Source organism: Tiliqua scincoides, chromosome 2, assembly GCF_035046505.1.
Source record: "Tiliqua scincoides isolate rTilSci1 chromosome 2, rTilSci1.hap2, whole genome shotgun sequence".
Classification (NCBI taxonomy): domain Eukaryota; kingdom Metazoa; phylum Chordata; class Lepidosauria; order Squamata; family Scincidae; genus Tiliqua; species Tiliqua scincoides.
In genome coordinates this window covers 136,559,082-136,574,972 of record NC_089822.1, presented here as the reverse complement: position 1 = coordinate 136,574,972, position 15,891 = coordinate 136,559,082, and the positions used below count along the sequence as shown (strand labels likewise).

At 44.1% G+C, this 15,891-nt stretch overlaps 1 protein-coding gene across 1 annotated transcript in view; it reads left to right on the top strand.

Annotated features, from left to right (window-relative positions):
* CA10 (carbonic anhydrase 10) overlaps positions 1-13,487 on the top strand; it is a 365,626-nt gene extending 352,139 nt beyond the window's left edge. The window contains exons 7-9 of the mRNA XM_066617463.1: positions 6,844-6,998; positions 11,234-11,408; positions 13,465-13,487. Coding sequence (XP_066473560.1) covers positions 6,844-6,998; positions 11,234-11,408; positions 13,465-13,487 — 353 coding nt within the window. The remainder of the gene's footprint in view (positions 1-6,843; positions 6,999-11,233; positions 11,409-13,464) is intronic.
* Positions 13,488-15,891: the final 2,404 nt, after the last annotated feature.

Sequence of the window (15,891 nt, the reverse complement as noted above, 5' to 3'; positions counted from 1 at the left end):
GCATTCGTGGAACCATGGATAAGTGAAAACATGGATATGGGAGCTGCAGCTACGGGGGGGCCCTATAGTTATCTTATTTTAATATATGTCACATAGGTGTGTTATCAATCATCTCTTCTTCTCCTGAAGCAAAGGATTTCTGCCTTTGGCCTTGTGCATAGACCCATTTGCAAATCTAGTACAGAGACTCAGTTAAGTGTTTAGAGTAGCAATCACTTAGTGTGAGGCATAATTGAGCTGGCCCAAGAAAAGTGGATGAATAATCTCATGTCATCTGAAACCATGAGGATGCCCCCTGATTACTAGCTTGTTATCCAGCCACAGGGGCTTGGTGTTTGTGTGAAAATTACAATTTGGCAGCACTTCTCCTCACCTGTCCCCCTGTTATGCCAGAGTTAGACTGCAATTACCCCACAGATTTTCATTAGCTTCTCGTGAATTATTTCTGGCCACTGCAGAGAAGTAGGCATGATTTGGAGAAAGTCCAGCTGTTACTTTTCTGTATAGCAAACAAGGAGACTAAACACCGTCTTTCCTTCTCTTGATGAGTGATAGAGATAGAAAGTTCGACAAAGGGCTTCAATCTGTAGAGATAATTGACCTTGATTCATAGGCATGTTTGAGCCTTGGGCATACATTCTTGGAAGTGCTCTCTTGTGTTCAGGGCAGGTAAATAAAGGGAGAGGGATTGCCTAAGCCCAGGGAAAGGCTAGTCAATGTTGCAAAAATTAAAGAGTTGCTGCAGAGATTCTAGTATGGTCAGTCGGTGCAAGGAGTGGGCACAGCACTGATTTAAGCTGAGGAGGATTCTGCTCAGTGTAATGAGTCATAAAGGAAAAGATTTGGGAAAGGTAGACTCATCTCCCTCCTTGGTAATGATGCTCCCATGATCCTTGGCTTAGGCTTCTTTGGGTTTCATAATACAAATGAAGCCTTTTTGATGCAATGCATTTAATTCATGGTTAAGAGAAGTCTATTCCATGTTAAGTGACCAAATGAGAGAGATAGACTTCTTGGCATACTTTTCAAAGCGTTCCTTCCTGCTCTTCCTTCCATGAAGTTGGCTACTAGGGTAAAACATGTAAAAGTGAAGCCTGGACATAAACTAGTCTGTGCAAAACATGGGCAAATTGTTATTGGTTGTGCAAAGGAAGAGAAGGAAGAAGGGTATAGTGTGATTTCTGATTCTGATTTCTATAGTGTGATTTCTAAGGTGAAACCATCTGAGCTGAGTGCAACTGGTCAAACTAAAGCTGGAACTAAGAATCAAAACAAATACTTTTCCTATTATAAATGTCACCCCCTCCTTCTTCATTTTAACTTTGCTCTGCTTTAAAAATGTGTAACGCTGTTTAAAGTTAAAAATAAATTGCAAGGGTTATAGTCGTGCCATACGTGTATACTTGAGTCACACATATAGGAATATTAAATAAACTCCAAAAGTCACCCACTTGCGTTAAAAAAGAGTTCAGTGCATTGTATTGTGTTTAGCAGTATCTTAGCACGTGGTTTCACTCTGCATTTGCTACCACATTCATATAAACATCAAGCCCCCTCAAGAAGGCTTAGAACAGGTGGATTTCAAACAGCAGCCCCCCCCCCCCACACACACACACATATATGTGAATCTGCTTTTTGAAACTGATGGAACTTTCAAAAGTAACTTGCAATGTGGCATGGGGAAAGGGGCAGTGTAACCCAGAATGCCACCCGATGCCATTTGGGGGCCACTACCTCTTTGCTAACAACAAAATAACAACCCTCACCATGTTCCTCATGCGCTATCCTTGTACAGGGTGACCCCATAAAACAGAACCCATAAAAATTTTATTAAATCCAACAAAGGTCCAGTAAATTTCAAGAAGCTTACTGGACTCAAACTTCAATCTGTGTACGATTATTCCCCAAAGTTTCAGTTATCTTGGTCGCTTTGCATAAAAGTCATGTTCTTTCCAAAATATGCTCCAAATGGGCTCCATGGTGTTGGAGGCAAACTTGCATACGTCGTGCAAAATTGTCAACTACTCGAACACATTCCTCTTTGGGGATTTGCCTGATTTTTGCTGTGATTGCTGCTTTCAGTTCACCAATCGTTTAAGGGTTGTTCTGGTACACATTATCCTTGAGATACCCCCACAGATAAAAATCTGGGGGGTTCAAGTCCAGTGAGTGCAGTGCCCACTCAACGTCACACTTCCTGCTGATCAGTCTGCCCTGAAATTGCTCTCTCAGCCAGGCTAGGGAGTCATTTGATGTGTGTGGGGTGGCCCCGTCTTGCTGGAACCATCTCGATCTATCCCTCTGCGTCGTCCCAGTGATGCCCAGAACTTCCTCAGCACTGCCACATAGCGCTCCGTATTCACCGTTTGAGGTCTCTCATTTTTGTCTTCATACCAATATGGACCGATAATGCCATTTTTAGAAATTGCTACCCATGCTGTGCACTTTGTTGAGTGTAACGGCCTCTGTAACACATCCTCCGGTGCGGCTGTACCCCAATAAACATTGTTTTTGCTATTAACATGTCCTGACAGCAGAAAGTGCGCTTCGTCAGAGAACCAAACATGATCCAAGAAGTCTGGATTGTCTTTGATTGTGACACAAAACCATTCACACATGGTTACACGTTTTTCCATGTCTGCCTCTGTAAGTTTTTGCTTTATTTGGATCTGGTAAGGATACAAATGAAGATCTGATTTTAGAACATGCCTCAAAGACTCTTGAGAGATTCCCAGCTCTTGACTGCGTCGTCGAAGTGATTTCCTTGGGCTCCGCCCAACAGCATCAATGTTCCTTTCTGTTCTAGCTCTCACCCTCTGACCAGAATAAGTGTCCCTCAGACCTTTAGAATTAAGATTTTGCACAGTCCCATACTCTCTGAACTTCTGAACCCAGTCAAAAATTCTGCTTTTTGATGGAGCATGACGACACTGAAACTTTCTCCGAAAATTGGCTTGCACTACAGTGTATGATTTGTTGGCGAAATAGGCCTCCACGCAAAATGTCTTTTCCTTGGTTGACCAAGACATATTGGGGAAGATTATTGTTCCAATATTGCATGCACAAAGTTGACTTGTATACCTTGAAAGAAAAAAGAAGAAAAATTAAAATTAACAGTTTTATTCAAAGATTTGTAGGTTCTGTTTTTTTTTGGGTCACCCTGTAAATAAAACTAAAAACCTCACACTTTCAAGTTTCACTGCAATACACAAGGAACACGGTAAAGAGGGGGATGATCTGCCTTCTGCTCACGTGAGTGCAAAGCAGAATGATAATGGGGAAGGCCACTCAGGCCCCTCACGATCTGCCGCCAATGCAACCTGCTTTTGGTGGCTGCATGGGTGGGCCAGCACTGCATGGCAGGGGTCTCTCCTTCAAAAGGAAGAATATCAAAACGTCTTCCAATTCATGCTGTCCTGTATGCTCCACAAATCCTCTAAAGTCCTACTGCGGGGGCCTTTGCTATCCACAGTTCAGTGAGCATCCGCTGAGAGCAGGATGTAGCAACTAGCAATAGCACTGTTATAGAAGATCCACTTTGGTCCCCTTGTTATATTCCTCCACAAAGTTCAAGCTTGACCTTTTCATTGGGCTTTTGAACAATGAACCTGTATTCAGTTCATTACTGGTAAGGAAGGTGGGGCTTGAAGGAGGATTGGATTTTATGGATTTTTGCAGTTTGCTGTGTTTGTATTTCATTGTATCAGATTGTATTAATCTAGCATTATAGTTTCTGGCGGTGGGTTATCTTTGGCTGCAAGCCATCTTGATTGGTCTTGGCAAAGAAGAGGCTGTATAAATGGTTTAGAAAAAAAATACCAGAAGTTCCTCTGGGCATGCCTGAAAGCTGCTCTTACTAACTGACTGCCCAATCATACCCCCCCCCCCATTGATGCTGACACAGCCACATTGGTAGAGCATGAACTGCATCAAGTGTGTGTGTTGGGGAGGGGGCTGATCAGGAGGCCTACTGGAGGAAAGTAAAACTATTTCTTTTTACCTCGGCATAGGCCATCAGGGGGTCTCCTCGGATCCACACCAGCAATATAGCTGGTGTAATTCCAAGGACAGAAAGGGGGCAACGCTGGCCAAAAAAATGGAGCATAAGAACTGGTGTGCATGCCTGCTGCCAAGACCCTCCCTCTCCAGCCCTCTCCCTGCCCCGCACCTCAGAACACCGCTGAACCTCCTCCTCCCTACCCCTGCCACCAACTTATCTGCATCTCTGGAGCCTCCTGGAGCCACTGCCTTGCATGCCACACCTCTCATGGTCTGCAGCATCGGCCCAGCAGCATGCAACAGCAATCTGGCTATTGTGCTGCTGTAGGACCTTGCACTGCCAGGATGCTTGTTCCAGCAGTGCAAGGCCCCAGTCAGATTTGGTTCCCATTTGATACATAATGTGTTTCACTACTGTCAGTGAAAAGAGGCTCTGAGGTGCAAGGTATGAAATTCTATTTCAGAATGCCAGATGCAAGGGAGGGCACCAGGATGAGGTCTCTTGTTATGTGGTGTGCTCCCTGGGGCATTTGGTGGGCTGCTGTGAGATACAGGAAGCTGGGCTAGATGGGCCTATGGCCTGATCCAGTGGGGCTGTTCTTATGTTCTTATGTGGTGATGGCACTCTTTGACTATTGGTGCAGAAGTGCCATTCTGTTTTGAGTTGTTCTTGGATCCAGCAGACTTTGGCCCAAGTTCCGCCTCTGCCACTGGCCTTTGAACAGAACTCTGTCTTCACCTCAGACCCTGATCTATAAAATGGGAAATGTGACCTGCCTGATAGGGTTGTCGTGAAGGAGAAAGGCAGTAAAAGCTGCTAAGCATGTCCCTGGATGGCTAGGCATGACAGGTGCCAATCTGCTCAGATGGCTTTTGAAAGCGCGATCTCTTTCTAATTATAGACTGAGCACATAACTTGCTCACCCTGAAATCTTCTACAAAGTGATGGCTCATTAATTAGCAAGGAAGAAAAGATGTGATGGGAAAAAAATAAGTGGGAAGCCCAGTCGTTTGCTTAAAAGCATATTTTCTCCTTGGCTCCAGCGATCGGAGTAGCTCTCAGTGCCTTCCACACTCCCACTGCGCGCACTAAAGAGCATTAGGCTTCACTGAGCAGCTTTATTATCATACATTAACCTTAACAAGGTAGAACAATCTTTTTCTGCAGTGCAAGGGTAATTAAATCTAAACACTCGTGGCCTTTCTAGGATTTGTCAAACAAAAAAAAATTGTTAATCAAGCCCCCCCCCCACTTGCTCCCCACAAATGATAGTCAGCATTTTCCAACACATGCCACATGGAAGTCAGAAAATGCAGATTGGTTACATTTATGCTCAAGTTCTGGCTGGATGGCTGAATCAGCCCCAGGGCCCACTGTTGTTGTGTGGCCAATGCTAGGAGACGTGTCGGTAACAATTGCAACCGACAAAAGTAATCCAAGAACCTGTTCAGGTTTTAGGTTAGTGTAGTGGCTAAAAGACTGATCGGTGGACCTGGAAATCCTCAGTAGAAATCTAGCCCCCTTAGGCCTCTCAGCCTGAACCCACCTTTGGCAGTATGGAGGTACAGTGGTAATCTTGGGTTAATTTACAGGGCTCTTGTACTGCATTAATGTATATGAGGCAGTTCAGGAGTTCTAAAAATGCAGTTATTATGCCAACCTTTGCCCTGGGCGAGTGTTCTCTCTCCGTGCATTAAGCCTACTGTGTTTACTGCTGCTAATCTGTCAGCGACCTTCACTCACAATAGGTTTGCAGCTCCTAGAGGTAAATAAAATACGCACAATGTGAACAACTGAACAGAGCCATCCAACAAACACATTTCAAGGTCTGGCTCTTCATCTGTGGTAGAATTTTTTTTTTTTTAATCTGCACTGAATATATGCATCAGTCATGCAAAAAGGTATACTCCAACCCTCCAGTACTTTGCAGTCCTTTTACTCTCAGAGATGTAAAGTGTGTCCTGAAAACTCTCCCACTGAAATCATTGGGACCTCAAAAGGCTTAGCATTGGCTGGATCGTGCCACACTGAGAGATGTTCTCATGGGCCGACCCACCCATGAGGCCAGCTGAAGCAGTCTCCTCTTGAAGCAATTCATGTGGAAACCCATTTGCCTTCACTGCTTCTCCTTCTCCTTCCAGTCCTTGGATCGGAAAAAGAAGAGGGGGAGAGAGAGGAAGAGGAAATGTGGAGGGGAGGGGAGTGCTGTGCTAGAACATTGGAGAGGAGCAGAGGCTGGCACATCATTGAGTAAAGGAGGCAGCATTTGGCATGCCGCATCAGGTGGTTTGGAACCAGACCTGGGTTCTCAGAAACATCCAATCTTGGATGGAAACTTTGCATGATTGGAAGCATAAACATACAGGCCCAGCCAGAGGTGGTTTAGTGGCATGAGGGGGAAGATCTCAGTGGTAGCTGCCCATGTCAAGATCCTATGTAACCTTCCCAGTCTGGATCAGTCCCCTGAGTCTCCTCAGATTTATGCCAGCTAAATAGCTGGCATTGATCTAACAAGACCCATTGAAGGCCAGGCTTCCTTTGGGCAAGTAAGGAAAATCTTACCATGATTCTGCATGCTTTGAACTGGCTGTAGATGGAATTGGAGCCTAAATATTAGCATGCCTGACTGATATGTAATGGCTTTAATTTTTGTATGGATCTGAGTTGGTCTGGGGTTCAGTCATCCATGAACTTGAAAATGTTGGCAGGTTTGACTAGAAGATTGTCAATTTCCTTGCATTGGGTTCTTTTGTGCATTATGCAATAGTAAATGACAGCAACATTTGTCTTGTCAATTCAGACGCTGCATCCTATTAATCATGTTTCCACCCTTTATTCTCTAGATGATGCATACTTACTGCAGGGACTTAATATCGAAGAACTTTACCCTGAAACCTCTAGTTACATTACCTATGATGGGTCAATGACGATTCCACCCTGCTATGAAACAGCAAGTTGGATCCTAATGAACAAACCTGTCTACATAACAAGGATGCAGGTAAAACGAAATACATTTTTGGGTATGATATACCATCTGTTAGCAGAATGAATTTCAGGTGTGCCTTTGTAACTTTCAGCACAGTCCTATGCATTTGTACGAAGAAGTAAGTCCCATTTATTTCAATGGGACATACTCAAAAGCAAGTGTGTTTATGATTGCAGCCTTAATTGGAATAAACTAGAGGCCACAAAGGTTTGGTTACTTATTTCAGATATGTGAACTTAGCCTCTTTTGCCCCTTGGCTTTCTTACTTTTCCTTTTCCCTTCAGACTCCTGCCTCTTGCATTCTGGGCTTCCTATCGCATTCCCACAGTCTCCCCTCTTCCAAATGTCTTTTCATTGGGGCCTGCATCTTTTGCTTTTACTTTCCTAAGATCTTCAACCTGCATTGCCTATCAATAGAGCAGCTGAGTCAGTCAGTGAAGGAAATAATCAGGGGAATACCGGACCTTACCCAGACCTTACCCTTTGTGCTTACATGACAAAGGCCAGTGAGCACACTCACCCCCTCGGGGCACACTCCGGGGTGACGCCTGGGTCACAGGGCAGACTGGGTGAGGTCTGAGTCAGGAAGCAGACTAGGTGATGCCCGAGCTCCGGTCTGGGTGATGCCTGAGTTAAGAAGCAGACTGAGTAAACAGGCTGAATCCACAAAGTGCCAAATCCCTTGAGGAACTTGCATTGTTCCCCGAATGTAGCTGAGGAACAGTATGTACCTAATGAGCTTTGTACTGGGCTGAGAGGGAGGTGAATAAAAGAAGGTGAGGAGGCTGGCTGTGTGTGCGAGTGCAACTCCCTTGTGTGAGCGCTCTCTGCCTGAAGCTTGCCAGCCTGCTTTGCTCCCTTCATGAACCCTAAACATGTGAGTGTATCTTGATTGCTTCATTGCTACAGTCAGTTGTTAGAGGATATCACCAGGGCAGCCGCCTCAAAAGCTCAAAATCCCCTTGAACATTAGAGAATGGATTCCTGATTGGGGAAATGCCGGGCTGAAGCAGTCACTGAAATAGCCAGGCCTCCTCTCCAAGAGAAGCCTGAGGACTCTGCAGTGGCTTCTGCCCTGCTAATGCATAGCTTACCTGGGAGGTATGGGACGCATCCTCGGCATCACTTGGCAGGACAAAGTTCCAAACAACACAGTCCTGGAACGTGCTGGAATCCCTAGCATGTATTCACTGCTGAAACAGAGACGCCTGCGTTGGCTTGGTCATGTCGTGAGAATGGATGATGGCTGGATCCCAAAGGATCTCCTCTATGGAGAACTCGTGCAAGGAAAGCGCCCTACAGGTAGACCACAGCTGCGATACAAGGACATCTGCAAGAGGGATCTGAAGGCCTTAGGGATGGACCTCAACAAGTGGGAAACCCTGGCCTCTGAGCGGCCCGCTTGGAGGCAGGCTGTGCAGCATGGCCTTTCCCAGTTTGAAGAGACACTTTGCCAACAGTCTGAGGCTAAGAGGCAAAGAAGGAAGGCCCATAGCCAGGGAGACAGACCAGGGACAGACTGCACTTGCTCCCGGTGTGGAAGGGATTGTCACTCCCGGATTGGCCTTTTCAGCCACACTAGACGCTGTGCCAGAACCACCTTTCAGAGCGCGATACCATAGTCTTTCGAGACTGAAGGTTGCCAATACATCTACCTGGGAGGTGGAGGTGCACATTAACCAGACTGTGTGATATGCCTAGCGCCAGTCTTACAACATACCTTCCTGTCTTAAACCCATTTCTGCCTAGCCCACAGGTGTACACATTTGGTCCTTGTTGTGTATATGCAAAATTGGGCAGAAATGGCTTAAGCAAGAATGATAGAAAATCACTATGAATTGCTAGTAGTTATGATAATACTGCCCCCTGAACTTGTGCATTGCATATGGAGTGGCCTGGTCCAGCTGGTGCTTCTGTGCTACCCAAGCCAGTCACAAAATTCCACCTTTCTCTCCCTGTCCCCCCAAATAAATAAAAAAATTAAAAAATCTTGCATGCACCTGCCCTTCTCCCCAGGTTATGGGGGGCGGGGCAGGTGCAGCTAAGCTGCAGAGTCTTCAACACCTTTCCCTCTCCTTCCGCTTCAGCTGCTCTGGGTGCAGCCTCTTCCTGTTTGAAATGACCCAGTAGAGTGGAGCATGCTTGCACTCTGGAAGACAAGTGAGGAGGTTGTGCCCATGGCAGTTGAAGCTGGAGGTAAGGGGAGGGCAAGGAGGTTCTGCCTCTCCTTCTCCTGGCCCACTTGGGTGCTTCCTTCAGCAGCTGGAGGTCAGGGAGATTGAGAGACAGCTGCAGCTGAGTCTGCCCCCTTCTGCCTGGAGGAAGAAGGGGCTGCTGCTGTCCAGGTCCTCTTCCTGCTCATGAGCAGAAAGGGGATTGAAGCACAGACTAGAGTGCTTCTGTCTGTGACAGGCTGGAGGAGGCGACTGGAGGGGCTGGGGTACTATCCTTCACCATTTCGCCACTCTCTCCAACTTGCTGCTCGATGTGAGGCTGTTTCTGGACAGGGAAAGCATGGGGGAGGGTGGGATGGGGGAGGAACTGGCCCAGGAAGGGGTGGGACTGGTGGAGACCTCCTCCTCTAATTCCTATCCCTATCCAAATTCTATCCTATGCCCCAGTGATTTAACTGGCACTGACTCAAGAAACCCCGTGAAGCAGACTGGGGCTTCCCCCAAGGGAACCTCCAGTCTCCAGCACAGGATCCAGCATTGGCCATTTGGAGCTGCCGCTCCTATGCTGGATAGGATTGGGCCTTTATCAGGTTTAAAATTTGTATGTAGTTTCTGCCTTGGTAAAGAAGTATAGGTAACTGATTAATGTCGTTGTTGTCCCCATGCATTTCAAGACATGCTGAGCTCTAGACCAGTGGTTCTGAAACTTTTTAAACATTTGGACCCACTTTTTAGAATGACAATCTGTCAGGACCCACCAGACGTTATGTCATTAACTTAGAAGTGATGTCATGGCCAAAAGTGACATCATCAAGCATGAAAATTTTTGTCACCCTTGTATGACAAAATCAATCCTAAGTTAGCAAATTAAAAGTTTGCAATAAGTATATGTTTTTAAAAAGAATCTTCCCAACCCTCCAGTTGCTGTTACTGATCTGATTTGTTGCTAATCTGATCTGATAAAAAATTTCCCCAAACATCGCAAAGGCTGCAATCTATCCACACTTACCTAGGAGTAAGCCCCATTGACTACTATTGTTAAAAGCATATACATAGTATCCTGTTTAAAGTACAGATCTGTAATGTTTCCCCAAATGCAGTCACATGCAATTGTACCATCAAGTCTGTCTAATATATTAAAAATAAAATACACATTTAAATGAATTGGGATCCACCTGAAATTGGATCGCGACCCACCCAGTGGGTCCTGACCCACAGTTTGGGAATCACTGCTCTAGAATCACACAAGGCGTTTCTTTCCTTCATGGTTTTGCAGAATTCCAGAAAAACCCTAAAAATTACTGCAGAAGCAATGAAAATAGACTTGAAATAGTGTGGACTTTTTAAATCTGGTAAAATCACAGAAGTGAGCAGGGTGGCTGGAGTACGAGTACAATTTCCACTGGAAATAGGTTTTTTCTCCCAATTGAGAACTGCTAATTGTGATTTGTCTCTGTCTTCAATTGCTGTTTTACAACATGCAGGACTTCAATCCCTTATTTCCAGCATATATCCATAAAAGGATCGTTTGTAGCATTTCATTCACCTACCCCTCCAAAATGTTGCTGCTCCAAGAAGCTTTTGAGTGCCGGAGCTTCAGTAGTTCATGTCTGATAGAACTGTCTGTGTTTAAAATGGGGACTGTTTGAGTGGCAAAGTACAAACTTCTGCAGTGTTCCTTAGATTTCCACAGGAAAGAGGGCTTTGGTACTTTGCAGCTCTTCTTCATGCCAACAAGAGCAAAATCAATTAGGCCACATAAACCAATACATTGAAATACCTGCAATTTGCATATTATAGGACTGCAGAATTCACCTTCCTTTGGTGTGAGTAATTTTTATTATTTTTTTAAGCCCAGAGAAAACACAATTGTGACTCCAAACTGTTTTCACCCATTTCGGTCCAGCCCACAGATGTACACATTTGATCCCTATTGCATATATGCAACGTTGGGCAGAAATGGCTTAAGTTACAAATTAAGTTACAGATGGTACATCCTGGTTATGGTTTCTTTTTAGATATCACCAGATTAAATCATGTTGTGTTACATGGGTTGCATTTCTGTTTGTGCAGATGCATTCGTTACGACTGCTAAGCCAGAATCAGCCTTCACAGATTTTTCTGAGTATGAGCGACAACTTCAGACCAGTCCAGCCTCTCAACAATCGATGTATCCGAACAAACATCAACTTTAGTTTACAGGGGAAAGATTGCCCAAACAATAGAGCACAGAAACTACAATATAGAGGTATGCTCCAAGCAGTATTTTCATATTAAAAAAATACTATGTTGCCGTATTTTTGTAGAGTCTGCCTTTATTTTGCTATTCTGCAAAAATATCTATCTGGAAAAATGTAATATAACTGTGATGGTGACAGCTGTCATCCGTCCCTTGGGCTTTGAATAAAGATACCAAGTTGAAGATACACATGCTTGAAAAACAGACTGTCTTCACCAGAAAAATTAATTCTTCTGAAGGAATCTCCACAATATATACTCTGGGATACCCAGACAAATTTGATTTTAAACCAGTGGATGGATGTCTAGTGCCAGACTCCTGTAATGTTTATCAGAAATATCAAAATAGCTGAGTTCAAGGGCAGAATGGAAGGAACTACAGAGGAAAGGTAGAGGAAGTTACATTGTCCAGCGAGCCCAAATAGCCACTTTTTAACAATCCCACTTCATGCTCTTAACTTCAGGTGATTTGTTATCAGATAATGGTGAAGGTGCTTCCATATGTCACCCCAGTAAGTGACAATAGGCAGCACTCAAGAAGGAATTACTAAGGAAGTGTATCATGAACATGGTACTATATCTTTGTGGGTGTTTGAGTCTCAGAACTTTGAGATGAGAGTAGTTCAAGTCACTGACACTGATTCTGCCAATTCATCTGTAGTAGGCATGGGTATACTATGCCCCACCCCAAATGAGTGGTTTAGCAGTTCAGAGCAGCAATAAAAAACAAATCCTTTCCATGGAAGCATGCTTAGGGCCAAATGTTGGCCCTCTTTGTATGAAAACACCTTTAGCTCCAGACTAGATGATATGCTTATTGAATAATTGTGGCCTAGGTGCTTGATACTTCTAACATAAATAGGGGTTGAGGTTGGGGGAACAATCCAGATCTACCACCCACACATTTGCTATGTGAGCAAGAAGAAAATCTCACTTTGGCACGAAGGGGAGCTTTTCTCTTAGGGTGATTAGGAGCAGCAGGGGCAGGGATCTAGATTGGGGTTTCACAGCTGAAGGGTTAAAATCCCCTCCCTTCTGATTTGGTTCCTATGGATTGAGGTCCCATATGTGTCATTTACTTAAAAAAAAAAAACACTCAAGTTCTAATCATGCAAAAGCCATATTGTCTACTTTGGGCCCAAATGACAAGAGTTTTTAAAAAGTTATCCTTTTTTCTTGTCATCCAAAAGCAACGTACAATTCTTAGCGTAAGTTTCCGCACAGTAAAACCATCACAACGTGTTCACATCATTTTCATGTAGGGAACCCTTTCTACTGAACACCCTGACACACACTGACTTTTGTATTTAACCAACAGATCTTTTTCCTAACCCAAGTGTCATGCCCTGGGACCCTTGGGGGAGGGTCGCCCCACACCTATTGTAAACATAGGCCCTTTAATGGAGGGCCCCTCCCAAGAGGGAGGGGGCGTCACCCAGTGGGAGGCTCCAATACCACACAACCAGGCCAGGAAAAGGGGCAGCCTCCAATGCTTTTCCTTTATATTCAAATATTTGAAATATTGAGAGACAAGATAATAATCCATTATCTACTATTCAGCATGTGTAATGTAGAGTAGATCATAATTATAACTGGGAATCACCATTCCAACTGTATACTCCTCCAAGAAGGGCTACATCACAATGTCGCACTCCTCTGCTTCAGAGGCTAGCAATGGTGTTGTTGCTGTGTGTCCTTTCTGAGAGTCAGGACAGACTGAAGCTTTTTCAGAAAGGTGACACCTTCTCTCTGACAGTTACCACTTCCCTGTTATCTCTTTCCCACAGAAATTATTCTTCCAAAGGCTTAAAAAAGCTTGCTAGATAAATTGATTATATGAGTTCTTGTATATTTAGGGACCCTTGTAGCCCTCTGGAGTCTTAGCCCCTAACTCTACCTCACCTGCCCTCGTAAAGTCCTATACTTTCAGCATCCCACCTCCCAAATCTGGTAGAATTCAGCAAGCTGATTTACAAATCGCTTCACACAGATATTATAAATGTGATCTTTCTTTCATCTGGGTTGTTGCCACTATGGAAACCTCTGTGTTGTTTTTTCCCTTTCAGTAAACGAATGGCTCCTCAAGTAATTAAAACAGAAAGCAGGAAGAACTCTTAACCTCAGTGGAATGCTACTACTGTGAATTGACGTGATGCAGAAAGCCCCCCTCAGTCTCATTCAGTCTTCGGTCTTTGTACTTCATGGTGGCACGCACAGTTGTGCTCCAGCAAAAAAAAAAAAAAAAAAAGGATGCCAAGCTGGGAATTCAGCTAAATGAAATTTATTCATATGATCGGTCATAACAAACACAAAGACAATATATACCGTTAACATGATTACAATTTTGATACTGTTTTCCTGAAACTTACAGCTCACAAAAAAAGACTTTTCAGACTTTGTACATATGAAATTTATCCTCTGTCCCCCTTCCCTCCTTCCCCTTCCCATCATCCCCCCCCCCTCCATTAAAGAGTGTGGTGGTTCACTGCCGCATCCAAGTGGATTTGTGTTCTGTGTGCCAAGTAATCCTTGGAAAGCTCCCATTATATCACTCTCATTACTGGTTACTGGCAAAGCGGAACTAGAAGACTGTAAGGGAAACTTATTTCTGGGTCATGCTCTTTCTGTTTATTTAATAATGGACAGATACTGAGATAAGTATTGTAAATAGATCACTGAAGACTATAAAGGAAATTGAAATATTTTCCCCTCATCACATATCTGTAGTAGGAACTGCCAAGACTGGAATTAATCCATTTTTTTCTGTTTCTTGTTTTACAACGCTCATACATTGTGTTTGGTTACTGTTAACAATTCAATAAATGTGTTTAACAAATTAATTTCCTACACTCGCTTTGGTTTACATTTCAAACATGAGAAACCGCTACACATCTGACTATATTCAATATTTAAAAAAACAAACCAAAGAAACCTTATTCCCTTGTGGCCAGTTTGTCTGGGTTTAATGACAATTGGGAATTAAATACACTAGTGTAACTTTAATTCCACCACACAATTCATTCAGAAGACAATTTAGGCATTAGAAGTATATAAGACAACTCTAAAACATCTTGGGTCTTATCCAGACAATCATTTCATAGCATGCCCCTAATACCTTGATACTCTGAATCAAGCAAAGGTCGCAGGACCAAGAATATTGGGTTTCTCCACTGAATCGTGAGATGAATACATAAGTGTTTAAACCTGTTCTTCCTCAGTGTGAATGGCAACTTAAGCTGTGGCAATAGCATCAAGTGGCAGCCTCTGGTTGAGGGCCCATACCTATCAGACGGCCCAGCTGACCAAGCCAACCCTTGCATCTCAAGCATTTCCCAAATGCTTCCACAGTGCATTCTGGGGTGATACAGGGCCAAGGGAGAGGGGCAGGGAGTCTTGGCACAACCCAGAGATGACTAGCAGGAGAGCCATAGACTGCCCTGCAGCTCTCCAGCTTGCTGTGCTAAGGTAAAGGATGCTTTTTTTTTCTTTTTTCATTTTTTTCTTTTAAAAAACTAAATATTTTTAAAAGGACCACATTTTTTTTAGCAGATGACTATGGCTGTCCATGTTGAGTCAAATTCGTGGATCCACAATCCATGGATGAAAAGGGTGAACTTGTACACAACAAAGGCAATGTACAACACCACCAAAATAGTCATCAACAGCCAGGCTCAGATTCTCTGGGTTACTTAGCAACTGTTCTGCCTCTTTGGAACTGTTGGGGCAGAGGGGGCATTTCTCAGAAAGCAGCATGTAAAAGTTCACCTTTAGGGCACATGGTGAGGAGGTGTATGGTTTTGAGTAGTGACCACAGCAACAAAGCTCTAACAATAGGGCTCATCATAATTTCGAAATCTTTTATGAAATTGGGAAGCTATTACATGACCCATTTCATCCAATCAGGAGATGACAAGGGATGGAGTTCTGAAGCACTTGCATCCTCACCACCACCACAGTTCACCCTGTCACCACACAGCAGCCCATCATCCACACTTGATTGCAAAACTCAAGCAGTTGACATCTCAGGAAATTTAGTCAAGACTAAGCACCACTGAAATCAATGAGAGTTGTGACTAGACTGAAATCTCATTAATTGCAGTGGATTTATTCACGAGTAGTTTGATTTGGATACAAATTATATAATGTGTTTTTGGTTTAATTGGGTTTCTAGTTCTAGTCCAAGTCCTGCTACAGAACTGATTCCTGATACGGGGGCGGGAGGGGGAAGAAAAAGGACTCTTAAGGCTTCACAGATTCACTCTGCAGAGAATGCCGATGGACACAACGTTCTACCTTTCACGAACACTTGCTTAGTAATGTCATTGAAGTCGTCAATAGCCATCCATTAGGCAAGGTGCCATTGGTGACTGTGGGGGGAGGGGCAAGAGTGCAGCTGATTTTGATGCCCTTCACCCTGAGTCAGCTATCACCACTCCCCCCAGCCTGCCGCAGATGCCACCCACACTGATGCACTTCCCACCCACCAGAAATAA